The 18,326-nt window shown below is 37.9% G+C and overlaps 2 protein-coding genes across 3 annotated transcripts; both read left to right on the top strand.

Annotated features, from left to right (window-relative positions):
• The first annotated feature begins 263 nt into the window (after positions 1-263).
• On the top strand, positions 264-5,473 carry LOC113328225 (ABC transporter C family member 9-like). The gene is made up of 2 exons (XM_026575329.1): positions 264-577; positions 862-5,473. The coding sequence occupies exons 1-2, from the start codon at positions 550-552 to the stop codon at positions 2,319-2,321; spliced, it is 1,488 nt and encodes a 495-aa protein (XP_026431114.1). The 5' UTR covers positions 264-549; the 3' UTR covers positions 2,322-5,473.
• Positions 5,474-5,914: 441 nt separating this feature from the next.
• Positions 5,915-17,961, top strand: LOC113328155 (putative ABC transporter C family member 15). 2 transcript variants are annotated; one of them, XM_026575240.1, is made up of 12 exons: positions 5,915-6,228; positions 6,513-7,165; positions 12,790-14,472; positions 14,589-14,675; positions 14,811-15,449; positions 15,630-15,794; positions 16,032-16,326; positions 16,537-16,751; positions 16,878-17,183; positions 17,269-17,332; positions 17,408-17,647; positions 17,725-17,961. In XM_026575240.1, exons 1-12 carry the CDS (start codon positions 6,201-6,203, stop codon positions 17,835-17,837), a joined length of 4,488 nt encoding a protein of 1,495 aa, XP_026431025.1. In that variant the 5' UTR covers positions 5,915-6,200; the 3' UTR covers positions 17,838-17,961. The 2 variants fall into 2 exon arrangements, with proteins under 2 accessions (XP_026431025.1, XP_026431024.1); XM_026575239.1 differs by lacking the exons at positions 5,915-6,228; positions 6,513-7,165 and having other exon boundaries at positions 12,349-14,472.
• Positions 17,962-18,326: the final 365 nt, after the last annotated feature.

The raw sequence follows: 18,326 nt of genomic DNA, 5'->3' as shown, positions 1-18,326 counted from the left end.
AAATGTATCCAATTCTGCAATTATAATCCCCATTTTGTAAGAACATAATAAAAAATAAATGCATCCGATTCTGCTTCAAAAAAAAAATGCATCCAATTCTGCAATTATAATCCCCATGTTATAAGAACAAATGCTTAAGAATACGAATAAAGAGACAAGAATAAATGCTTAAAAATAAGAATAAGTGCATCCAAGAATAAATCCTTATTATAATCCTCATTTTATATGCTGCCTTCTTTTGGCTTTATTTACTAATGCATGTGAAATCCAATAGAATGAAGTTAATTGTAATTTTCTACCTCCAATTTTAGACAAATGCATTGGTTCCCTACTGAGTCTCAGGACTTCGAAGACTCAAAACACATTTTCCGATTCACTCTCATCTCCTACCTGAACTATTGATCCTTCGCTAGAATATATTCTTGGAGTTCTGCAACTAAGTTCTATCAACACTTTGGTAAAACTCATTCTCGGAGTTCTGCAACGGCCATTGCTTTGGTGATACTTGGCTGCAGGTTCTAAGAAGGGAAGCTGATTGGTTCACAAGACATGTTTGATTCAAGCTACAGTTTATCAAGTAATTTCTGACTCCTGCATTCTCTACTTCACTGTAATGCACGCATATATCTTTGATGAAGCTTTTTACCTGCCATTATAATGCAAACAGCTCATAACTAATTATATCCGTGGAAACATGCATATGATTGTTCGCACTGTAAAACCTTATAGTTATAGCTAAAACAAATCCACTTCACATAAAGACCCGTTGTAAGATAAAAATGCAGAAAAGTCATACCTAGACATGGTAAGGTTTACAAGGCACTAAACCATAATCTTTATTTTTTCTTGAATCTGCTGCAGGCTGGAGCGTTGGGTTCCAGTTAGGCACACCATGTTTTTGGGAAGAAGTCAGCATATTAGTCCAACTAGGGGTTCTAGGAAGCATTTTGATCTGCTTCATGAAGAAAAGATGTGCACATGGATCACGAAGTATAGAGGAAGGTGTAGGAAAATACCCCAGCAGCATCAGACTTGGCTTTGTCTACAAATCTGCGTTAGTTTGTTCTGTTTTAATAGCAGGAACTCATATCTTGATGCTTTGGATGATTTTAAACGGATACGACGCCCTCTGCAAATCGAAAAACTCAGTTCTCTGTAAAGAAATTCTGTTAGAGATATCATGCCTAATCACATTACTTCTGGTTTTGAATCTTCGTCACTCAAGGTCCTTGAAGCTACCAAGGGTTCTAAGAGTCTGGTGGATCTTAAGCTTCATATTATCTATTGTCCATACAACTCTTTATACAAGTTATATTCACACAAACCATAGATCCCTAACCATAGTGTATTACGTCAACTTCGTCAGCTTAATTTCCTCAACATACTTGGTAGGAATTTCAATTAACGGGGCAACTGGCATTAGCTTCATCACCAATAGCACCACAGAGTCACTACTGAACAAACTTGAAAATCATTCTGATGGAAAGAAGGAAAAGGAATCACCTTATCAAAGAGCTACACTTCTCCAACTCATCACTTTCTCTTGGCTTAGTCCATTATTCAAAGTTGGGTACAAGAAACCACTCGAACAAGAAGATGTCCCAGGCATCCACATCAAGGACTCTGCTGAATTCCTCTCCCATTCATTTAACAACATTCTAAAACAAGTCAAGGAGACAAAAAACACCAGGAGTCCATCAATTTACATGGCTATCTTTCTGTTCATCAGGAAAAAAGCAGCAATTAACGCATTTTTCGCAGTAATCAATGCTGGAGCATCATATGTTGGTCCATACTTGATCAATGACTTTGTGGCCTTTTTAACTCAGAAGAAACACTACAGCTTAAAGACTGGTTATATTATTGTACTAGCATTCATAAGTGCCAAAACGGTTGAAGTGATTGCAGATAGGCAATGGGTTTTCGGGGCTCGCCAACTAGGCATGAATCTGAAAGGAGTCCTTATAACCCACATATATAAGAAGGGTCTTCATCTGTCAAATCAGTCCAGGCAAAGCCACACTAGCGGAGAGATTATTAATCTAATGAGTGTAGATATTCAGAGAATTACGGAATTCATCTGGTACATGAATATAATCGGGATGCTGCCGATCCAAATTTCACTAGCCACCTGTATCCTATATTTGAATTTGGGTCTTAGCTCATATGCAGGATTAGCCGCAACATTAATGGTGATGTTATGCACTATACCTCTTCAAAGAATCCAGAAACGGTTGCAGTCAAGGATCATGGAAGCGAAGGACGAAAGAATGAATTGCTTCTTTCGGTTTGGCTTAAAAGAAAAGAAAACCATATGTTAATCTTGTCTCGGTAAGATCTCGATTGCATCTCAACAGAATCATGGTGATCTCGGTGAGTTTCTATGCGTGATGTGCTTTATCCCATGTAGTGTCGTGTCGTACTTTATCGCATGTTATATCGTGATGTGCCCAGATTTTAACGTGCTATGCCGCTTTATAATCATGGCAGCATGACACACTTTAGGCCTCTAACACTTTAGTCCAACGGGAAAATGTAACATTACTTTTAGACCGTTGGAGCATGGAATAATTCTAGACCGATGGACATTTCTCACGAAAATCTCACGACAGAAAATCTTGCGGTGATTTTGCAATAACTTTATCACGGAGACAGTAAAATTTGAATTTAAGTACTTTGGTTTAATTACACGACCTTGTCGGGTGGGCTATGGAAACATGTGTCGTTTGTTTATTTATATCAACAACTATTTGGTCGTACACTGTATACCTAGGAGACACCGAATGTTAACTAGGAATTGGAGTCCACTTTTGGCATCGATCGTGATGTGCTTAGTTCGTTCTACCTTATGGTGGAAAATTCCGAGAAGAATCCCATGAATTTTCTTTGGACAACTGTTTAAATATGCACCAAATCACATTATGACACATGATTATATGGACTTGGATTTAAACCGGTAACCCTCATATTTTAATACCTCATTGCTCGGTTCATTTTCTACTGAGTTATTGAATAAACATTAAACTCAAGAAGACAATGAAGCACATTTTCTGGGTCCTGACAGGCTCATGTGCAAATGTACTTTTAGGCCGTTGGAGGCAAAGCCGGCCAGATTTAGCAGTAAGTTGTTTTTGTATTGGGTAATGATTTTGTATTTGTTTTGTTGTTCCATAGTTGAAGCTATCCGATGTTAATTTTTCGGAAATTTACAAGGTAACTTGGTGTGAATCTTCATCTGAATTCAACTTGGAGGCGATTTTCTATCATCTTAAAGCCATAAAGGCAACATCTCTTTACATCCATCAAATATGTTAATGAAATTTAAATTGATTTTTTGTGGGGTTTTTTTTTCATGAAATTATTGAAACCCAACGATTCTGAATTGATTTTTTGTGGGTTTCTTGTTCTTCTAATTGAATTCAGCTTCGATTATACCATACATATATTTGTTTCTGTGGTTGTTGATTATCATATAGAGGAGTTGAACCAATTTGAAAACCTTACATCAGTTTTGCATAAGTTGCCAAATTTGCCTGCTCTTAGTATTTGATCTTTTACAGAAACTTATACCTAACTTTGAAGTACAACCATTGCCTGAACAAATCATGTCAGACAAGGGTTCTAGTTGAGTCGTAGAATATGATTACTGAACTGTATAAGTGTACGTTCATGCAGTTGTGCAAAAGTGCATGGCGTCATGTCCTATTGATTTAATCGGAGCAACATTCAGTACTCCAGCCACATCGTATAACAAACTTGCAATCCGAGCGTAATTAGCTTGGGTGTTTATAATCAATTATCTTGTTGTGCCAATACCTGAAAATGCCATCATCCTCATCTTGTGCTGTTCTTCATCATCGCCTTGGCCTCATACGTGCATTACCAAAGTTGTCTTCATCAGTATTTCAACTCATTGGCCCTCCTGAAATTCATGAAACCCCTTTTGTTCCACAACCACAACCACCACAAAAACCACCTCCAACAACAACTCCATCAAGTAGTCCAAGTTATCCAACACCTGCATGTCCTTTCATGGATCTGTTGATTAAAAATTTCAACAAACCACTGAAACGAAGTACTTCCTTAAAAGGATATACAGAGAATGGCTCGCCCACTTACTTATCTAGTGGAAACCCATTGCTTGATTTCTTCTTCCATGTTGTTCCAGACACACCATCTGAATGTGTGATCAAAAGGCTAGAATTGGCTTGGGATTATGACTCATTAAAAACACTGAAGTTGATATGCAACTTGAGAGGTGTCAGAGGGACTGGAAAATCAGATAAACAGGGTTTTTATGCATCGGCATTGTGGCTTTATAAGCATCACCCTAAAACCTTAGCTGCTAATGTCAAGTCATTTGCGGAATTTGGTTACTTCAAAGATTTACCAGAGATTCTTCTCAGAATAACCGAACAAGGTCAGGAAGAGGAGGAGAAAAAGATTTGGGTTACGAAGCAAAAGATGTGATGCACTTTTAAAACCTGGAAAGAGGAAATGGTTTTTATACAGAAAACACCACGAGAAGAAAGGATACAAGAAGACATGAAAAGAGGTGAGATGGTGAAAGAAAAAATGAGAATGTTACGAAATGAAAGGGGAATCAAGAAGGCGCTAAGAGTAATCGAGAGGTACAACGGGGATGAAGATTATAGATTGGTGCATGACCAGATCTCTCAAGTATTTGCTGAATATTTAGTTGCAGATTTGAAAATTCTGAATGCTGGTAATTCTTATGGGATTCGTTTTGCTGCAAAGTGGTGTCCGTCTCTATATCTGTGTTATGATCAAGCGACACTGTTGTGTGAAAGCATTGCAAGAAGAATTTTCCCTCGTGAAGCGTATCAAGAGTATGAAAACATTGATGAAGCACATTATGCTTACAGAATACGTGACTTAGGAAAGAAGTCTTAGTCCCCCTCCGCAATGCTTTGGAATTACCTGAAGTTTTGTTGAGATTATTAATCCCACATGGTTGGGTTATTTAAGATCCTGCGGTTTATAATCTATTAGGGCTTTTCCACTCATTGCCAATTGGTTTTGAGTTGGATGCCCGCAGACTTTAATATGGTATCAGAGCAGGCTAATACAAGAAAAGATCATGATCCGACAGTTTCCTGTATCATACCCCTTGCAGTCATACGTTTCAGCAGAGCATTGACGTAGCTAAGGAATGGGAGACGGATTATCAGGTGATACAGAATAAGTTCCGAGAAAATGGATACATGAATGTGCCCGAAATTGTGTTCTGGAACCTGCGTGAATCTAAAGCAACTCCAGTTTTGAGTCAACCAGAGGGTGTGGCAATGGTTAGTGGGTTTTCGAAGAATATGCTGAAAGTGTTTCTGGAGGATTCTGATTTTTGCAAATTTACACCTTTAAGTGTAATGGAAAAGGCAATCTCTGGATAGGAGTACAATAAACTTGTCGTAGTTGATTAATTATATCGACTCGTTCTTGTTATAGTGAACTTGAAAAATAAAATAAAAAGATGTGAGGTCATGGAGCAAGCAATCAGTTTTCTATGTTGCCTAGCTCGCCTAAGCGCCCTAGGCGCATGAGTCCCCCAAGGCGCAGATATGTGAACAAATTTCTTTTTCTTCTTGGCTTTATCTACTAATGCATGTGAAATATGCTTATAGAATAAAAATAAATGTATCCAATTCTGCAATTATAATCCCCATTTTGTAAGAACATAATAAAAAATAAATGCATCCGATTCTGCTTCAAAAAAAAAATGCATCCAATTCTGCAATTATAATCCCCATGTTATAAGAACAAATGCTTAAGAATACGAATAAAGAGACAAGAATAAATGCTTAAAAATAAGAATAAGTGCATCCAAGAATAAATCCTTATTATAATCCTCATTTTATATGCTGCCTTCTTTTGGCTTTATTTACTAATGCATGTGAAATCCAATAGAATGAAGTTAATTGTAATTTTCTACCTCCAATTTTAGACAAATGCATTGGTTCCCTACTGAGTCTCAGGACTTCGAAGACTCAAAACACATTTTCCGATTCACTCTCATCTCCTACCTGAACTATTGATCCTTCGCTAGAATATATTCTTGGAGTTCTGCAACTAAGTTCTATCAACACTTTGGTAAAACTCATTCTCGGAGTTCTGCAACGGCCATTGCTTTGGTGATACTTGGCTGCAGGTTCTAAGAAGGGAAGCTGATTGGTTCACAAGACATGTTTGATTCAAGCTACAGTTTATCAAGTAATTTCTGACTCCTGCATTCTCTACTTCACTGTAATGCACGCATATATCTTTGATGAAGCTTTTTACCTGCCATTATAATGCAAACAGCTCATAACTAATTATATCCGTGGAAACATGCATATGATTGTTCGCACTGTAAAACCTTATAGTTATAGCTAAAACAAATCCACTTCACATAAAGACCCGTTGTAAGATAAAAATGCAGAAAAGTCATACCTAGACATGGTAAGGTTTACAAGGCACTAAACCATAATCTTTATTTTTTCTTGAATCTGCTGCAGGCTGGAGCGTTGGGTTCCAGTTAGGCACACCATGTTTTTGGGAAGAAGTCAGCATATTAGTCCAACTAGGGGTTCTAGGAAGCATTTTGATCTGCTTCATGAAGAAAAGATGTGCACATGGATCACGAAGTATAGAGGAAGGTGTAGGAAAATACCCCAGCAGCATCAGACTTGGCTTTGTCTACAAATCTGCGTTAGTTTGTTCTGTTTTAATAGCAGGAACTCATATCTTGATGCTTTGGATGATTTTAAACGGATACGACGCCCTCTGCAAATCGAAAAACTCAGTTCTCTGTAAAGAAATTCTGTTAGAGATATCATGCCTAATCACATTACTTCTGGTTTTGAATCTTCGTCACTCAAGGTCCTTGAAGCTACCAAGGGTTCTAAGAGTCTGGTGGATCTTAAGCTTCATATTATCTATTGTCCATACAACTCTTTATACAAGTTATATTCACACAAACCATAGATCCCTAACCATAGTGTATTACGTCAACTTCGTCAGCTTAATTTCCTCAACATACTTGGTAGGAATTTCAATTAACGGGGCAACTGGCATTAGCTTCATCACCAATAGCACCACAGAGTCACTACTGAACAAACTTGAAAATCATTCTGATGGAAAGAAGGAAAAGGAATCACCTTATCAAAGAGCTACACTTCTCCAACTCATCACTTTCTCTTGGCTTAGTCCATTATTCAAAGTTGGGTACAAGAAACCACTCGAACAAGAAGATGTCCCAGGCATCCACATCAAGGACTCTGCTGAATTCCTCTCCCATTCATTTAACAACATTCTAAAACAAGTCAAGGAGACAAAAAACACCAGGAGTCCATCAATTTACATGGCTATCTTTCTGTTCATCAGGAAAAAAGCAGCAATTAACGCATTTTTCGCAGTAATCAATGCTGGAGCATCATATGTTGGTCCATACTTGATCAATGACTTTGTGGCCTTTTTAACTCAGAAGAAACACTACAGCTTAAAGACTGGTTATATTATTGTACTAGCATTCATAAGTGCCAAAACGGTTGAAGTGATTGCAGATAGGCAATGGGTTTTCGGGGCTCGCCAACTAGGCATGAATCTGAAAGGAGTCCTTATAACCCACATATATAAGAAGGGTCTTCATCTGTCAAATCAGTCCAGGCAAAGCCACACTAGCGGAGAGATTATTAATCTAATGAGTGTAGATATTCAGAGAATTACGGAATTCATCTGGTACATGAATATAATCGGGATGCTGCCGATCCAAATTTCACTAGCCACCTGTATCCTATATTTGAATTTGGGTCTTAGCTCATATGCAGGATTAGCCGCAACATTAATGGTGATGTTATGCACTATACCTCTTCAAAGAATCCAGAAACGGTTGCAGTCAAGGATCATGGAAGCGAAGGACGAAAGAATGAATTGCTTCTTTCGGTTTGGCTTAAAAGAAAAGAAAACCATATGTTAATCTTGTCTCGGTAAGATCTCGATTGCATCTCAACAGAATCATGGTGATCTCGGTGAGTTTCTATGCGTGATGTGCTTTATCCCATGTAGTGTCGTGTCGTACTTTATCGCATGTTATATCGTGATGTGCCCAGATTTTAACGTGCTATGCCGTTTATAATCATGGCAGCATGACACACTTTAGGCCTCTAACACTTTAGTCCAACGGGAAAATGTAACATTACTTTTAGACCGTTGGAGCATGGAATAATTCTAGACCGATGGACATTTCTCACGAAAATCTCACGACAGAAAATCTTGCGGTGATTTTGCAATAACTTTATCACGGAGACAGTAAAATTTGAATTTAAGTACTTTGGTTTAATTACACGACCTTGTCGGGTGGGCTATGGAAACATGTGTCGTTTGTTTATTTATATCAACAACTATTTGGTCGTACACTGTATACCTAGGAGACACCGAATGTTAACTAGGAATTGGAGTCCACTTTTGGCATCGATCGTGATGTGCTTAGTTCGTTCTACCTTATGGTGGAAAATTCCGAGAAGAATCCCATGAATTTTCTTTGGACAACTGTTTAAATATGCACCAAATCACATTATGACACATGATTATATGGACTTGGATTTAAACCGGTAACCCTCATATTTTAATACCTCATTGCTCGGTTCATTTTCTACTGAGTTATTGAATAAACATTAAACTCAAGAAGACAATGAAGCACATTTTCTGGGTCCTGACAGGCTCATGTGCAAATGTACTTTTAGGCCGTTGGAGGCAAAGCCGGCCAGATTTAGCAGTAAGTTGTTTTTGTATTGGGTAATGATTTTGTATTTGTTTTGTTGTTCCATAGTTGAAGCTATCCGATGTTAATTTTTCGGAAATTTACAAGGTAACTTGGTGTGAATCTTCATCTGAATTCAACTTGGAGGCGATTTTCTATCATCTTAAAGCCATAAAGGCAACATCTCTTTACATCCATCAAATATGTTAATGAAATTTAAATTGATTTTTTGTGGGGTTTTTTTTTCATGAAATTATTGAAACCCAACGATTCTGAATTGATTTTTTGTGGGTTTCTTGTTCTTCTAATTGAATTCAGCTTCGATTATACCATACATATATTTGTTTCTGTGGTTGTTGATTATATAGAGGAGTTGAACCAATTTGAAAACCTTACATCAGTTTTGCATAAGTTGCCAAATTTGCCTGCTCTTAGTATTTGATCTTTTACAGAAACTTATACCTAACTTTGAAGTACAACCATTGCCTGAACAAATCATGTCAGACAAGGGTTCTAGTTGAGTCGTAGTAGTAGATATGATTACTGAACTGTATAAGTGTACGTTCATGCAGTTGTGCAAAAGTGCATGGCGTCATGTCCTATTGATTTAATCGGAGCAACATTCAGTACTCCAGCCACATCGTATAACAAACTTGCAATCCGAGCGTAATTAGCTTGGGTGTTTATAATCAATTATCTTGTTGTGCCAATACCTGAAAATGCCATCATCCTCATCTTGTGCTGTCTTCTCATCGCCTTGGCCTCATACGTGCATTACCAAAGTTGTCTTCATCAGTATTTCAACTCATTGGCCCTCCTGAAATTCATGAAACCCCTTTTGTTCCACAACCACAACCACCACAAAAACCACCTCCAACAACAACTCCATCAAGTAGTCCAAGTTATCCAACACCTGCATGTCCTTTCATGGATCTGTTGATTAAAATTTCAACAAACCACTGAAACGAAGTACTTCCTTAAAAGGATATACAGAGAATGGCTCGCCCACTTACTTATCTAGTGGAAACCCATTGCTTGATTTCTTCTTCCATGTTGTTCCAGACACACCATCTGAATGTGTGATCAAAAGGCTAGAATTGGCTTGGGATTATGACTCATTAAAAACACTGAAGTTGATATGCAACTTGAGAGGTGTCAGAGGGACTGGAAAATCAGATAAACAGGGTTTTTATGCATCGGCATTGTGGCTTTATAAGCATCACCCTAAAACCTTAGCTGCTAATGTCAAGTCATTTGCGGAATTTGGTTACTTCAAAGATTTACCAGAGATTCTTCTCAGAATAACCGAACAAGGTCAGGAAGAGGAGGAGAAAAAGATTTGGGTTACGAAGCAAAAGATGTGATGCACTTTTAAAACCTAAAAGGAGAGGAATGGTTTTTATACAGAAAACACCACGAGAAGAAAGGATACAAGAAGACATGAAAAGAGGTGAGATGGTGAAAGAAAAATGAGAATGTTACGAAATGAAAGGGGAATCAAGAAGGCGCTAAGAGTAATCGAGAGGTACAACGGGGATGAAGATTATAGATTGGTGCATGACCAGATCTCTCAAGTATTTGCTGAATATTTAGTTGCAGATTTGAAAATTCTGAATGCTGGTAATTCTTATGGGATTCGTTTTGCTGCAAAGTGGTGTCCGTCTCTATATCTGTGTTATGATCAAGCGACACTGTTGTGTGAAAGCATTGCAAGAAGAATTTTCCCTCGTGAAGCGTATCAAGAGTATGAAAACATTGATGAAGCACATTATGCTTACAGAATACGTGACTTAGGAAAGAAGTCTTAGTCCCCCTCCGCAATGCTTTGGAATTACCTGAAGTTTTGTTGAGATTATTAATCCCACATGGTTGGGTTATTTAAGATCCTGCGGTTTATAATCTATTAGGGCTTTTCCACTCATTGCCAATTGGTTTTGAGTTGGATGCCCGCAGACTTTAATATGGTATCAGAGCAGGCTAATACAAGAAAAGATCATGATCCGACAGTTTCCTGTATCATACCCCTTGCAGTCATACGTTTCAGCAGAGCATTGACGTAGCTAAGGAATGGGAGACGGATTATCAGGTGATACAGAATAAGTTCCGAGAAAATGGATACATGAATGTGCCCGAAATTGTGTTCTGGAACCTGCGTGAATCTAAAGCAACTCCAGTTTTGAGTCAACCAGAGGGTGTGGCAATGGTTAGTGGGTTTTCGAAGAATATGCTGAAAGTGTTTCTGGAGGATTCTGATTTTTGCAAATTTACACCTTTAAGTGTAATGGAAAAGGCAATCTCTGGATAGGAGTACAATAAACTTGTCGTAGTTGATTAATTATATCGACTCGTTCTTGTTATAGTGAACTTGAAAAATAAAATAAAAAGATGTGAGGTCATGGAGCAAGCAATCAGTTTTCTATGTTGCCTAGCTCGCCTAAGCGCCCTAGGCGCATGAGTCCCCCAAGGCGCAGATATGTGAACAAATTCTTTTTCTTCTTGGCTTTATCTACTAATGCATGTGAAATATGCTTATAGAATAAAAATAAATGTATCCAATTCTGCAATTATAATCCCCATTTTGTAAGAACATAATAAAAAATAAATGCATCCGATTCTGCTTCAAAAAAAAAATGCATCCAATTCTGCAATTATAATCCCCATGTTATAAGAACAAATGCTTAAGAATACGAATAAAGAGACAAGAATAAATGCTTAAAAATAAGAATAAGTGCATCCAATAATAAATCCTTATTATAATCCTCATTTTATATGCTGCCTTCTTTTGGCTTTATTTACTAATGCATGTGAAATCCAATAGAATGAAGTTAATTGTAATTTTCTACCTCCAATTTTAGACAAATGCATTGGTTCCCTACTGAGTCTCAGGACTTCGAAGACTCAAACACATTTTCCGATTCACTCTCATCTCCTACCTGAACTATTGATCCTTCGCTAGAATATATTCTTGGAGTTCTGCAACTAAGTTCTATCAACACTTTGGTAAAACTCATTCTCGGAGTTCTGCAACGGCCATTGCTTTGGTGATACTTGGCTGCAGGTTCTAAGAAGGAAGCTGATTGTTCACAAGACATGTTTGATTCAAGCTACAGTTTATCAAGTAATTTCTGACTCCTGCATTCCTACTTCACTGTAATGCACGCATATATCTTTGATGAAGCTTTTTACCTGCCATTATAATGCAAACAGCTCATAACTAATTATATCCGTGGAAACATGCATATGATTGTTCGCACTGTAAAACCTTATAGTTATAGCTAAAACAAATCCACTTCACATAAAGACCCGTTGTAAGATAAAAATGCAGAAAAGTCATACCTAGACATGGTAAGGTTTACAAGGCACTAAACCATAATCTTTATTTTTTCTTGAATCTGCTGCAGGCTGGAGCGTTGGGTTCCAGTTAGGCACACCATGTTTTTGGGAAGAAGTCAGCATATTAGTCCAACTAGGGGTTCTAGGAAGCATTTTGATCTGCTTCATGAAGAAAAGATGTGCACATGGATCACGAAGTATAGAGGAAGTGTAGGAAAATACCCCAGCAGCATCAGACTTGGCTTTGTCTACAATCTGCGTTAGTTTGTTCTGTTTTAATAGCAGGAACTCATATCTTGATGCTTTGGATGATTTTAAACGGATACGACGCCCTCTGCAAATCGAAAAACTCAGTTCTCTGTAAAGAAATTCTGTTAGAGATATCATGCCTAATCACATTACTTCTGGTTTTGAATCTTCGTCACTCAAGGTCCTTGAAGCTACCAAGGGTTCTAAGAGTCTGGTGGATCTTAAGCTTCATATTATCTATTGTCCATACAACTCTTTATACAAGTTATATTCACACAAACCATAGATCCCTAACCATAGTGTATTACGTCAACTTCGTCAGCTTAATTTCCTCAACATACTTGGTAGGAATTTCAATTAACGGGGCAACTGGCATTAGCTTCATCACCAATAGCACCACAGAGTCACTACTGAACAAACTTGAAAATCATTCTGATGGAAAGAAGGAAAAGGAATCACCTTATCAAAGAGCTACACTTCTCCAACTCATCACTTTCTCTTGGCTTAGTCCATTATTCAAAGTTGGGTACAAGAAACCACTCGAACAAGAAGATGTCCCAGGCATCCACATCAAGGACTCTGCTGAATTCCTCTCCCATTCATTTAACAACATTCTAAAACAAGTCAAGGAGACAAAAAACACCAGGAGTCCATCAATTTACATGGCTATCTTTCTGTTCATCAGGAAAAAAGCAGCAATTAACGCATTTTTCGCAGTAATCAATGCTGGAGCATCATATGTTGGTCCATACTTGATCAATGACTTTGTGGCCTTTTTAACTCAGAAGAAACACTACAGCTTAAAGACTGGTTATATTATTGTACTAGCATTCATAAGTGCCAAAACGGTTGAAGTGATTGCAGATAGGCAATGGGTTTTCGGGGCTCGCCAACTAGGCATGAATCTGAAAGGAGTCCTTATAACCCACATATATAAGAAGGGTCTTCATCTGTCAAATCAGTCCAGGCAAAGCCACACTAGCGGAGAGATTATTAATCTAATGAGTGTAGATATTCAGAGAATTACGGAATTCATCTGGTACATGAATATAATCGGGATGCTGCCGATCCAAATTTCACTAGCCACCTGTATCCTATATTTGAATTTGGGTCTTAGCTCATATGCAGGATTAGCCGCAACATTAATGGTGATGTTATGCACTATACCTCTTCAAAGAATCCAGAAACGGTTGCAGTCAAGGATCATGGAAGCGAAGGACGAAAGAATGAAGGCTACATCAGAAATTCTTCGAAACATGAAGACTCTCAAACTTCAAGCATGGGACATGAAATATATCCTAAAGCTTGAAAACTTGAGAAAAATCGAGTACAGCTGGTTATGGAAGTCATTACATTTATCAGCACTCTGGGGTTTTATCTTCATGACATCCCCCACATTTATCTCTGCAGTGACCTTTGGATCATGCATCTTACTGGGGATTCCACTAACAGCTGGGAAAGTCTTATCTGCATTGGCAACCTTCAGAATGTTACAAGATTCAATGTTCACTTTACCAGATTCGCTCTCTGTTATTGCACAAGCTAAAGTTTCAGTAGATAGGATTGAAGCTTACCTCCAAGAAGATGAAATACAAGATGATGCAGTCATTTTTGTTCCAAAAACATCAGAAGTGGAAATCGAGATTGAAAATGGGATTTTCAATTGGGATGTAAAATCACATTCCCCAACCCTCAGCCGAATACAACTAAAAGTTAAGAGAGGGATGAAAGTTGCAATTTGTGGGACTGTTGGGTCAGGGAAGTCTAGTTTACTCTCTTGCATACTTGGAGAGATACCAAAGATTTCGGGAGAAGTGAAAATTAGTGGGACAAAGGCATATGTTCCTCAGTCCCCGTGGATATTTACTGGAAGTGTAAGAGATAACATTCTCTTTGGGAATCCTTATGATAAAGTCAGATACGAGAGAACAATAAGAGCATGTGCACTGACGAAGGATTTAGAGCTCTTCCAAGCTGGAGACCTGACAGAGATAGGAGAAAGAGGGATTAATATGAGTGGAGGTCAGAAACAAAGGATACAACTTGCACGAGCTGCATACCAGGATGCTGACACATATATTCTCGATGACCCATTTAGCGCTGTAGATGCTCATACAGGAAGTCAACTTTTTGAGGTTATATTTTCTTCCTATACGATCCAATCTAAACGTGAATAGCATTTGTTAACTAAGCAATGCAAAAAGTTTTGAATCATTAGGCTTTTTATTTTGTATGTATAACTTTGGTGCAGGAATGTCTGATGGGAATCCTTAAAGACAAGACTATAATTTATGTAACCAACCAGGTAGAGTTTCTTCCGGCGGCTGACCTAACTCTGGTAAGAAAACTGCAAACTCGCCAGCACCAAATTCTTTACCGATAAAAACAAAAATGGAAGGGTCTTGTATTGTGGTACTAAAATTGGGAAGTATGTACAACATAACGACCTTTTTTTTATCCATCTCTTTAACAGATGATGCAAGAAGGAAAAATCATACAAGCTGGACGGATCGAAGAACTTCTTAAACAGAATATAGGATTTGAACTGTTGGTTGGTGCACACAGCAAAGCCTTAAAAACAATCCTGAATGTCGAAAACTCAAGAAGAACGTTGGAAAAGGTGCACGCTTCAGTTGAAAATGACATTCATACCACAATAAATGAACAACCAAAGGGTAAAGAGGATAATCTCTCACTAGAGACAATAGAGAAAAGAGGGAGATTGACTCAAAAAGAAGAAAGAGAAAATGGAAGCATCGGTAAGGAGGTTTATTGGACGTACCTGACAATGCTGTGGGGTGGGGCTCTGGTTCCAGTAATTATCTTAGCTCAAATAAGTTTCGATGCGTTACAGATGGGGAGTAATTATTGGATAGCATGGGCTTCTCCAGTTACAACGAATTCCAAGCCAGTTGTCGAGATGAACATCATGTTCCTCGTTTACTTACTTATTGGACTAGCAAGTGCAATCTGTATATTGTCCCGTCAGTTGCTAGTGGCAACAGCCGGCATTCAGACATCACAAAAACTCTTCAGGAGCATGCTTCACAGTGTGTTCAGGGCACCAATGTCTTTCTTCGATTCCACCCCAACTGGAAGGATCCTAAGTCGGGTAAATTAACATAGAAGATTCTCTATTTGTGGCATGCATATATATATAAAAGTATCATGTCGAAGTTAACTAAATCTGCCTCTAATAGTAACCACAGATATAGTATGAATAAATAGCAATTCCTGTTGATATACAGAGGAAATTCAGAGCACTGATATACTCTTATCATCTTAAAAACAGGCATCTACAGACCAAAGTGTGCTAGACTTGGAATTAGCAAAGAGGATAGGCTCTTGTGCTTTCTCGATAAGCCGGCTTCTGGGGACTGTTGCACTAATGTCACAGGTAGCATGGCAAGTATTTGCCATCTTCATACCAGTTATGGGAATATGCATATGGTACCAAGTAAGACTTACTTCGAAAGTGTTGTTTTTCAATTACATTGAGATGAAACCCCACTTTGTATTCTAGTTGTTATAGTCAAAAGTGATGGTTGGAATTATTTCTCTAGATGGTATTTTATCCCGTTAAAATGGCTCATTCAACCCATTTAACAGCGGGTTAAGATACACCGATGATGTTAGGATTTATAAAAGTTAGGTACTATACGCTATAAATCTCAGTATTGAATTCCTACCACAGCAATACTACACACCAACTGCAAGAGAACTGGCACGCTTATCTGGAATTCAAAAAGCTCCAATACTCCATCATTTTGCAGAATCACTTGCAGGAGTTGCAACAATCAGGGCATACAACCAAGAGAACCGCTTCATGGAAATGAACCTCAGACTCATAGATAACCAATCACGACCATGGTTCCACAACGAAGCAGCCATAGAATGGCTCTCCTTTAGACTGAACATATTGTCAAATCTGGTGTTTGCATTCTCATTAGTGATACTCGTAAGCCTCCCTGAAGGGATTCTCAACCCAAGTAAGTATAATTACCATATGTATTGTTCTCATATCAGTTTCTAAACTACCGACATAATATAAGTATTATTTTTTTCTGAATTGTAATTTTGTTAGTAACAGAACAGTCTGTTGGACAGTCTTCAGAGAAAGTTACTTTGTATGTAAATACAAAGAAAGAAAGAAAGAGACGATATGAAAAGAGCTGATTGAAAATTGAGGCATTTTACAGGTATTGCAGGGCTAGCTGTGACATATGGACTGCATCTGAATATACTTCAAGCATGTGTTATATGGCACTTATGCAATGCACAGAATAAAATGATCTCAGTAGAAAGAATTTTACAGTATTCGAAACTTACTAGTGAAGCCCCTTTGGTGATTGAAGAATGTAGACCTCCAAGCAACTGGCCTGAGTTTGGAGAAATTTGCTTCAAAAACCTGGAGGTGAGTGACGTCCACTAAAATAAAATATCCAGTCATGTTTGAAAAACAATGGTTTTATTTAATTGGAGATGAGAATAAAGATAATTTAATGCTTGTACGACATTTATTTTTATTTTTCTTAAACAGGTTCGTTATGCTGAACATCTTCCGTCTATCCTCAAAAACATAAACTGCAAGATTCCGGGAAGAAAGAAAGTTGGTGTTGTAGGAAGGACAGGAAGCGGCAAATCCACTCTCATACAGGCTCTCTTTAGGACAGTAGAACCTAGAGATGGATGCATTTTAATTGATGACATTAATATTTGCAACATTGGTCTACATGACTTGAGATCCAGACTCAGCATCATACCTCAAGACCCAACAATGTTTGAGGGAACAGTCAGAGCAAACCTCGATCCACTAGCACAATTCTCCGACAAAGAAATATGGGAGGTTGTTGATTGTTATCATTCATATCAAATAATAACTCAACTTAAGTATTACGAAAGTTACTGATGAATAACTCAACTTTTTCTAGGCTCTGCATAAATGTCAATTAGGTGATCTTGTACGCAATAAGGAAGGGAAGTTGGATTCAACAGGTCAGACTAGTTACTACGACTACGAAACAAAGATTTCTTTCTAAACTTTGGTTACTAACAAAACAATTTTTGTAGTGGCGGACAATGGAGAGAATTGGAGCGTAGGTCAGAGGCAGTTATTCTGTCTTGGGAGGGCATTATTGAAGAAAAGCAGCATTCTTGTTCTAGATGAAGCAACCGCATCTATTGATTCAGCTACAGATGAAATTATACAGAAGGTCATCAGCCAGGAGTTTGAAAATCGTACAGTTGTCAGTATAGCTCACAGAATCCATACAATCATAGACAGTGATCTTGTTCTCGTCCTTAGTGAAGGTAAAAGCAAAAAGAATAAGCTATAAGTTACAAGCTTATACAACACTAAAAACTAAAATTATGTTCGTGTTGAGCAGGAAGGATAGCCGAATACGACATGCCAGCTAGACTACTGGAACACGAGGATTCATTCTTCTCAAAGCTTATAAAGGAGTACTCAATGAGATCAAAAGGTTCATCAACAGCTTAGAAGATACTCCCTCTGTCCCTTTCTAAGAGATGCCTTTTCCTTTTTATATTTTTAAGATAATTTAAGTATTGCTCTAGTACTTATGTTTTCTTTCCGCAATTTTCTTACAAGATTTCAACGAAACAATCATCTTTAATAGGGGGTGCACCTTAAGACTAATATAACTAATATAAATAGAAGCAGTGGTAATTTGACTTTGGGTTTCTGTTGTTTGAGAAATAGTAAAGATGGTGTCGGAGTATTACCTGGGAGTGGGAACAATTCCTAGCAACGGGCGCTTACCACCTAACTGAAATTGCCCAATGGCGCTCTTCGTCGATGGATATAATTCACAAATATTCATTATAAACCCTGCTGAACATGTAGTTAAAGTTAGACAATAAGTAATATAAAACCACAACCCAAAGAATTCATTTAACTCAGCTGCAGACCATGAAAATTTTACAACAAACAATTTCAATTAATTTGGGTGGCGAACGACAATTATTA

This window comes from Papaver somniferum, unplaced genomic scaffold, assembly GCF_003573695.1.
Source record: "Papaver somniferum cultivar HN1 unplaced genomic scaffold, ASM357369v1 unplaced-scaffold_107, whole genome shotgun sequence".
Lineage (NCBI taxonomy): Eukaryota > Viridiplantae > Streptophyta > Magnoliopsida > Ranunculales > Papaveraceae > Papaver > Papaver somniferum.
The sequence above is the reverse complement of the archived record's forward strand: the minus strand, read 5'-3'. Positions and strand labels throughout refer to the sequence as shown.